The 9,462-nt window shown below is 42.5% G+C and overlaps 1 protein-coding gene across 1 annotated transcript; it reads right to left on the bottom strand.

Moving 5' to 3' along the window:
* Window positions 1-7,454: 7,454 nt before the first annotated feature.
* On the bottom strand, window positions 7,455-8,240 carry LOC307186804 (proline-rich protein 23C-like; the record flags this gene model as incomplete). The annotated part of the gene is made up of 1 exon (XM_079922349.1): window positions 7,455-8,240. One exon carries the CDS (start codon window positions 8,238-8,240, stop codon window positions 7,455-7,457), a length of 786 nt encoding a protein of 261 aa, XP_079778475.1.
* Between the last annotated feature and the right edge of the window lie 1,222 nt (window positions 8,241-9,462).

Genomic DNA, 9,462 nt, shown 5'->3' with positions numbered 1-9,462 from the left:
TTCCCTTTACCTATATTGTCTCTCCCCACACAACCCTCTCTCCTCTGGTAACAAACAGTTTGTTCTCTACATCTGTGAGTCTGTTTCTGAATTGTAATATTTGTTTATTTGTTTTATTTTTTAGATTCCACATATAAGTGAAAACATGAAGTATTTGTTCAACTTATTTCACTAAGCATAATACACTCTAGGTCCATCCATGTTGTCACAAATGGCAAAATTTTATTCTTTATGGCTGAGTAATATTCCATTATATGTATATTATGTCTGAGTAATATTCCATTACATATATGTATATATATTTATATATACCACATCTTCTTTATCCATTCATCTGTTGATAGATACTTATGTTGCTTCCATATCTTGGCATTCTGCTGTGAACATTGGGGTACATATATCTTTTCAAAGTAGTGTTTTTATTTTCTTTGGATATATACCCAGGAGGGTAATTGCTGGACCATATGGTTGTTCTATTTTTAATTTTTTGAGGAACCTTTGTACTGTTTTCCATAGTGGCTGCACCAATTCACATTCCCGCCAACAGTGTACTAGTGTACCTTTTCTCCATGTCCTTGCCAACACTTATTATTTCTTGTCTTTTTGATGATAGTCATTCTGACAGGTGTGAAGTGGTATCTCATTGTGGCTTTGATTTGCATATCCCTCATGACTAAAGGTGTTGAGCATTTTTTCATGTGCCTATTGGCCATCTGTATGTCTTCTCTGGAAAAATGTCTATTTGGATCCTCTTCATGTTTCATAATCAGGTAGTTTTTATCTTTTCATATTGAGTTGTATGAGTTCTTTATATTTTTTTCAATATTAATCCTGTGTTGGATATATCGTTTGTGACTATCTTCTTTATTCAGTAGATGGGCTTTTCATTTTGTTGATGGTTTCTTTCACTTTACAGAAGCTTTTTAGTTAGATGTAGTCCATTTTTTTTGTTTGTTTTCTTTTCCTAAGGAGACAGATTAAAAAAAAATACCGCTAAAAACTATGTCAAAAAGCATACTGCCTATATTTTCTTTGAAGAGTTTTACAGTTTCAGGTTCTTACATTTAGATTTTTAATCCATTTTGAGTTTATTTTTCTACATGGTGTGAGAAAATGTTCTAATTTTGTTCTTTTACATGTAGCTTTCCAACTATCCCAACACCCTTTGTTGCAGAGACTGGCTTTTCCTCATTATATATTCTTGCCCCATTCATTGTAGGTTAATTGACCACATGTGCATGAGTTTATTTCTGGGATTTCTATTCTGTTCCATTGACCTATTTATCTGTTTTTGTGCCAGTACCATACTGTTTGGATTACTCTAGCTTTCTAGTGTAGCCTGAAGCCAGGGAGCATGATACCTCCAGCTTTGTTCTTTTTCTCAAGATTAACTATTTGAGGTCTTTTGTGATTTCATATAAATTTTAGAATTATTTTTCTAGTTATGTGAAAAATGTGTGTTTATTGATAGGAATTGCAATAAATTTGTAGATTGTTTTGAGTAGCTGGGACATTTTAACAATATTAATTCTTCCAATCCATAAACATGGGATATCTTTCCATTTATTTATATTGACTTCTATTGCCTTCATCAATGTGTTATAATTTTCTGAGTATAGGTCTTTCATCTCTTTGGCTAAATTTACTCTTAGGTGTTTTATTCCTTTTGATGCAATTGTAAATGGGATTGTTGTCTTGATTTATATTTCTGATAGTTTATTATCAGTATATAGAAAGGCAACAGACTTCTAAATATTAATTTTGTATCCTGCAACTTTACTGAATTTATTTATTAGTTCTAACAGGTTTTTTTGTGAAGTCTTTAGGGTTTTTTTTTGTATATAGTATCGTGTAATCTGTAAATAGTGACAGCTTTATTTCTTCCCTTCCAATTTGGATACCTTTTCTTTTTCTTGTCTGATTGCTGTCACTAGGACTTCCGACACTATGTTAAATAGGAATGGCAACAGTGGGCATCCTTGTCTTGTTTATGATCTTGGAGGAAAAGATTTCAGTTTTTTTGGCCAATGAGTATGATGTGAGCGTGGCTTAGTCATGTATGGCCTTTATTATGTTGAGGTATGTTCCCTCTATACCCACTTTGTTGAGAGTTTTTATCATGAATGTATGTTGAATTTTGTCAAATGCATTTTATGCATACATGAGATGACCATGTAATTTTTATCCTTTGTTTTGTTAATGTGTTGTATCACATCACTTGATTTGTGAATATGAATTCATCCTTTAATCCATGGAATAAATCTCACTAGATTGTGGTGTAAGATCCTCTTTATGTATTGGTGAATTCAGTTTGCTAATATTGTGTGGAGGATTTTTCCATGTAGTTTATCAATGATATTGGCATGTAATTTTCTTTTTTTTAGTGTCTTTTTCTGTTTCTGGTATCGGGGTAATGCTGGCCTTGTAGAATGAGTTTCAAAGTGTTCTCCCTACATCAACTGTTTGGAGTAGTTTGTGAAGAATAGGTATAACTTTTCCTTAAGTATTTGGTAAAATTTCCATATGAACCTCTCCATATAATGTCATGGAGAGTAGATACCCACCCTACAAATCACATGCACTCCATCTATTTACCCAGCTCCTTCTGAACCCCTGGCAACCACTGACCTTTTTACTGTCTCTATAGTTTTGCCTTTTTCAGAATGTATATAGTTGGATTCACACAGTATATGGTCTTTCCAGACTGACTTCTGTAACTTAGCAATATGCCTTTAGGATTATTCTATTTATTGCTTGGCTTGGTAGTTCATTTCCTTTTTTTCTTAACCTGAATAATATTCCTATATTATATATATATACAATATATATGTATTATATAATATATATAGATATATAGATTCTGTATAATCACAGATATTTCTCCACCTATTGAAAGACATCTTAGTTGTTTCCAGTTTTAGGAGCAATGGGTTTTTGATAGTTCTCGTCAAGCTGAGTTAAAATCTCAAACACTTGTCAGATAGCTTATTCACAAATAGACACAAGATTTCTTAGTAGTTAGACTTGAATAGAGAAAGAGGCGGTTGAACAGTCTTCTTCAGGTTACAGAAGACCTCTTCACAGTTGAGTTCCCCAGGATAGGGTCTCTTACTGAGGGGAGTGTCAATTCATAAAGAGGTGTTTCTGTCTAATAAAACTTGCACCCGTTGTCTGCAAATATTCAGTTAAAACCAGACAACTCTCAGTTGTCTTTTGTGAGGGGTCTAGGATATGTTTGAATTCTCTTTATCAGAAAAGAAGTTTTTCCTCTCCTGAAATGGGTGTACTCTAAATAATGGACTGTATTTTGGCAAAATTATAACTTATATTTGAAATTTTATGCCTCCTTTTTGATAAGGCTGGGGTAAGTCAATGGAATCCTTTTACAGGCTTCCTTGTTCTTTGAACAAAGTAAATTATCATTGTATTATGATATTATGTATTATGAAATTATCATTATACATTGTATTAAGAACTGAATCAGAAGGGAAATTTAGACCTTTTAAGTGATGATCCAGAACCAGGGAAAAATAGAAGGGGGTTCCAATGTACTCCAGGGGCATGACTGTCCAGGTATATTATTGTCCTCCTCAGGTGAAGGCGAAAAGGTATTGACTGTCTTGGTCTAGAAACACATTGAAAGAGGCAGAGGAGAGATTCATTAGAGTGAAGCAAGTGGCTTCATGTGGAATTGATGATAAAACGGTTTCTGGGTAAATTTTTATCAGGAAGTGAGGTATACCTATTTTATTGATGGCCTTAAGGTCTCGAACAAATCAAAATCCTTGTCTGTTTGGCTTCATTTCTTGCTGGATGAGAGTGTTACAAAGGGAGTGCATGGGAAGACCTTTGTAGAAGGCATTCAACTATACATTTCACCTCTTCTTTTGGCATCAAGGGATATTGTGGGAGGTTTGGGTAATGGTTTTGTAGAATGTATCTGAACTTTAATAAGTTCTGCTCCCATTATCTTTTCTACGTCAGTGAAATTTCTAACTCATAAAGGTCAGATGTTGTGTCAAGACATTTATCTGGAGTATCTATCAAATATAATGCGGAATGTAAAGGTATATTCACACCAGATACACCTGATTATGAATAGAGAGCTCCTCTGAAAACTCAAGAAATAGTCCCTCTGGTGTGCTTCTAATGAACAGTTCTATGTGTAAAGTTAAGTTCTACCTTGTTAGATTGGCAAGTGTGTTGTCATGGAGCAGGAAGGAATGTTTTCAGTCAGAGGGCTCAAGGGTTACATATAAAGGCTGAGAGACAGGGAAAATCTGTGCCTTATTTGAAATACTGATCACGTGTGTGGGACGTTTATGCCAAGGAAGAGGCTGAGCAAAGGTGGCAGGGCTTGTTATAGAAAGAGTAGCAGTTGCATTGATTTTTATTGGAAATGTTTCAGGTATGATTTTTAGGAGACTTTGCCCAACTTTTCAGGCTTGTTATTGAACCCTTAGGTTTATTGTGGTAAGAGAGACCTGCAGGTCCTTTCCTGGGTCAGTCCAGTCTGCTTTGCCATCCAGAAATGAGCATTGGGCAGTTTGACCAATATGTGTATGAGTGATTTGTGTCAAGACAATTCTGAGGCTTATGCACCCAACAGAATGCTAAATTCTTCTCTGAATATTTGCTGGTGTTGTCTGAATTTAGAGACATTTTTACAAATAGCTCTTAATTCAGCTCAGGTCCAAGGTTTAAACTCTGAAGTTGTCTGGTGCATGGGGGTGGATCTTCAGAGGCAGCTAGCATTTTGGGTTCTTGGGAGGTTTGTTGGGCAAAGGCAGGGGACCTGGAAAAGGGGAATTAAAAGACGAGTCAGTGGAATTTCAGAAGGAGAGAGAATGGCAGGAGATGAGGCAGAGGGAGATCTGGGAAAGGCAACTGGAGGACTTAATAGAGAAATAAGTCTAGTTGTTTTTCAAATTGGTCATTAGCTTTGGCCAGAGAATTTTTTTTTTTTTTTGCGGTATGCGGGCCTCTCACTGCTGTGGCCTCATCCGTTGTGGAGCACAGACTCCGGACGTGCAGGCTCAGCAGCCATGGCTCTTGGGCCCAGCCGCTCCGCGGCATGTGGGATCCTCCCGGACCGGGGCACGAACCTGTGTCCCCTGCATTGGCAGGCGGACTCTCAACCACTGCACCACCAGGGAAGCCCCAGAGAATGTTTTAATGAAGCAGCTTTTGACTCAGAGTTTTGTTTGGAAGCCTCCTTATACCAAATCAAAATATGCTGCCCATTGAAACTGAGAAATCTTCTCCCCTTCTTATCGAAGGAGCCTCTCAAATGCACAATTTTGTTCAAGCCAAATCTCCTTAGTGAAGCTATGAGGAGTTGAGTGAGATGACATGTAAGAAGCAGGCATCTTTCCTGGAAGAGTAGAAGCTCTGCACTTAAACTACCCCATAAGAGCTGGCAATGGTGGATAAATGAGGTGCTTGTGCATCTCATGACTTAGGCCCCAACGTGACTTCTCTGAATGCAGACTCCAGAGCCTCCACCACCTGACACCAAAGAGAACACTCTTTCTGGATTAAAGCCAAACTTTCAGGGCAAAAGAAAATCAGGAGAAGAAAACCTCATTTGGTTTTATTGAATACCCACTGCAAAGTGTGTGCCAATGGATGCCAGTCTGATGAGAATGGAGTTCTGCCATTTGCAGCAACGTGGATGGACCTAGAGTGTATTCTGCCTAATGAAATTAGTCAGACAGAGAAAGACATATACTCTATGCTATCACTCATATGTGGAAGCTAAAAAGTAAAACAAATAAATGCATAGAATAAAACAGAAACAGACTCACATATAATGAGAACAAAGTAGTGGTTGTCACCGGAGAGAGGGGAGAGAGGAACAAGATAGGGTAGAGGACTGAGAGATTAAAACTACTGTGTATACAGTAAGTAAGGAACAAGGACATATTGTACAGCAGAGGATTTGTATCCATTTTTTGTAATAACGTTAACTGGAATATAATCTATAAAAATATTGAATTATTTTGTTGTGCACCAAAAACTAATATTGTAAATCAACTATACTTCAAAAAAACAAAAGAAAAAGAAAGGGATGACCCTATCGACTATACCAGTCAACCTGGATATGTTACTTGAAGTAATATCCAATAAAAAAGATTAAGGAGGGACTTCCCTGGTGGTGCAATGGTTAAGAATCCGTCTGCCAATGCAGGGGACACAGGTTCGAGCTCTGGTCTGGGAAGATCCCACAAGCCACGGAGCAACTAAGCCCATGCACCACAACTACTGAGCCTGTGCTCTGCAGCCCGCGAGCCACAACTACTGAAGCCTGCGTGCCACAACTACTGAAGCCCACACGCCAAGAGCCCATGCTCCCCAACAAGAGAAGCCACCACAATGAGAAGCCCGCACACCACAACGAAGAGCAGTCCCCGCTCATCCCAACTAGAGAAAGCCCGCACACAGCAACGAAGACCCAACGCAGCCAAAAATAAATGAATAAAAAAATTTATTTTTAAAAAAGATTAAGGAAAAATAAGATGTAAGAGGCTTGTGAAAAAAAAAGAGACATACTCTCATTATTTGGAGCGATCTTTATCAGTCAAGCAAGAGAACCTACAGAGAAGTGGTTACAGAAATTACATAATTTTGCTGGATATCAGACCAATATAAGAGCAAATTATTTCTATATGCTAGTAGTAATGTACAAAACCTATTTGGGATCTTAGAAGTATAAAACACAGAATCTTTAGAATTACAAACTTTTCCAGGACAAGAGAAATATATTAAAAGCATATAAGAAGAATGGAAAACAGTTGGCTCTTTTGGGAAAATACCACCCCAAACCCAGCAATAAAGTTAAACCATTTGCCAACCTGCTCATTCACAAAGAGGGGGCGCCTGATCATTGTTCCCCATCCTGTGTTCTGTATCCAACAAAGATTTGTCCACATACAACTACTGGCTAGATTCCCCCAAAGGGGCTCGAGCTGCCATCCATAAACGGTCAAACTGGGTAGAGGGTTGTTGTAAACTAGTCTGGACACTAGGTCCAAACCCCTGTAAACAAAACAAATTTAGCAATTACTCTATTAAGGGGGTTGGGGGGAACAGGGGTATGGGCAGCGGTAGGGTGCCCGGAAAAGGATGGCTTTTTAGAGAGAAGTGCTGGCGCTTAGGTTTGAAGCGAATGGGAGGGGGGTAGAGCTGCTTAAGGGTGCCCTCCCTAGAGAAAATCTAAGGAGCAGTCTGGCTGTCGGAAAGCAGACTGTATTTCAAGCGGCTTTTCTTTGCCCGGGTGAGCTTCCTTTCAGGTGTTTTAGTCAGTTACTGATCAGAAGTCTGCAGTGCAGCCTGCATCCATAAAGCATCTGTTCATATGATTCTTACGGTGTGTGCAAGGTACACACAGCCAATATCAGAAGACTCTCTCCTGGTCCCCGTTGAGTTGGCCAGGAATTGTGGGAGGCAGTTGATTAAGGGAACAGGCATTTCCGGATCTTGCGTGGAGGACCATGAGGGCGCTGGGGACGCTGGTGAGGACCTGGACTTGGAGAGGGAGGTAGAGGTTGGAGTGGTGAGTCAGGGAAGGGCTCTGGAAGGTGCAAGTCCAGGTTGTCGTCGTGGTGAGGAAAGCGTCTCTCTGGACTAGTGTTGGGGGTCCGAGGGGACGGCTCTGAGGCTTGGCCCAACAAGTGGAAGCCAGACATGCATCCAGCCGAGGGGCGGAGCGCAGCGACTGAGACTGCAGCAGCATCTGTCCCAGCCGGCAGGAAGTCGGCGGCAGCATCCGCGTCCTCCTCGTTGACCTCTTCTTGGCAGGCGATCTCTGGGACAGCTGCGCACAAGAATCCCGGCTCCGGGGCCATGTACTCCCCGGGAGGGCTCAGGAAAGCGCCCCGTCCCAGGCCCTGTCCCCACGGGCCTTCCACACCCGGCCCCAGGAGGGCCTCAGGGACCAGCATGAGGATGTGATCTCCGAGAGACACTTGCAGCACGGACGTTGGCTCGGACTCCAGCAGCAGGTCGACGTCGTCCAGGGGCACGTGCAGGGCACAGCCGGCGGGCAGGACCACCACGAAGATGAGAGTGTCCACGGTCGGGGGCCAGGTCAGGTTGTCCAGGCTGGACGCCGCCATGGACTTGGACTCGGGGCCCGCGGGCTCCTCCGTTCGCCGGCGCTTGGCAGGGCCCGGTCCTCCGGGATGCGGTCCCCACCGGTCCGCAGGGGAGGCGCTGGGGCTGCGGGGCCGGCTGCCCATCTTCTCAATGTGGCCGCGGGCCTGGGGCCTGGCAGTAGGCGAGGAAGGGCTGGGTCCTGCAGGCAGTGACAGATCGGTTTGACAGGGGAGGCCGAAGCAGGGCGGTGGGGCGCAGGACTGCGGGACGAAAGAGGAGCCTTCGGAGCTCTGGGGGCGCCTCTCGCGATCCCTCAGTCCTGGCTTCTAGGGGAGCTGCTGGGCTCGGCTTTGCTTGTGTGAATCTTCAGGCCCTCACGTGGACTGGTTTGCGCAGGAGCGGGCCGAGGATGTTGGGAGCGACGCCGGCGGAACCTGAGTCGCAAAGCATCCTCACCCTAAGCTCCGCCCCCTCCTAGGCTCCGCCCCTAGAAGTGGAGGCCTCTGTGTTGCCCAGTAGCCCCGGCTGTGGTGGATAGTTTACTCTAGAGAAATACTTCCATAGGCCTCAAGGGGGCGGAGCAATCGTGCCGCTCTAGGACTAGGCTTCCTGGGTCGAGTTCCTGGCTTTCCTTGCGTTGACCTCAGATATGGAAAACCTTAACCGGAAAACTTATTCAAGTCCCACCAGTGGAGCGCTGCACCAGGACAGTGAGATGTAGTTCCCTCGTCCCCTGAGACCTCGCCCTGGAAGTGACCTTTTAACTTCTTTTGGTCCAATAGTGAGGTGATTTTTTTTTAACATCTTTATTGGGGTATAATTGCTTTACAATGGTGTGTTAGTTTCTGCTTTATAACAAAGTGAATCAGTTATACATATACATATGTTTCCGTATCTCTTCCCTCTTGCGTCTCCCTCCCTCCCACCCTCCCTATCCCACCCCTCCAGGCGGTCACAAAGCACGGAGCCGGAGCCGATATCCCTGTGCCATGTGGCTGCTTCCCACTAGCTATCTACCTTACGTTTGTTAGTGTATATATGTCCATGCCACTCTCTCGCCCTGTCACAGCTCACCCTTCCCCCTCCCCATATCCTCAAGCCCGTTCTCCAGTAGGTCTGTGTCTTTATTCCTGTCTTACCCCTAGGTTCTTCGTGACATTTTTTTCCTTAAATTCCATATATATGTGTTAGCATACGGTATTTGTCTTTTTCTTTCTGACTTACTTCACTCTGTATGACAGACTCTAGGTCTATCCACATGAGGTGAATTTTTGGATGACATCCTTAAGCCTCTCCTTACCTGTGATGTCAATGACTGTCAGATCCCTGAAGATGGTTGCCAAGAGAAGGTGTGGCTCGACTGCC

Source organism: Stenella coeruleoalba (genome assembly GCF_951394435.1).
Source record: "Stenella coeruleoalba genome assembly, chromosome: 5".
In the NCBI taxonomy this organism is placed as follows: Eukaryota; Metazoa; Chordata; class Mammalia; order Artiodactyla; family Delphinidae; genus Stenella; species Stenella coeruleoalba.
Note: the sequence above shows the minus strand (reverse complement) of the source record. Positions and strands in the feature narration are given on the sequence as shown.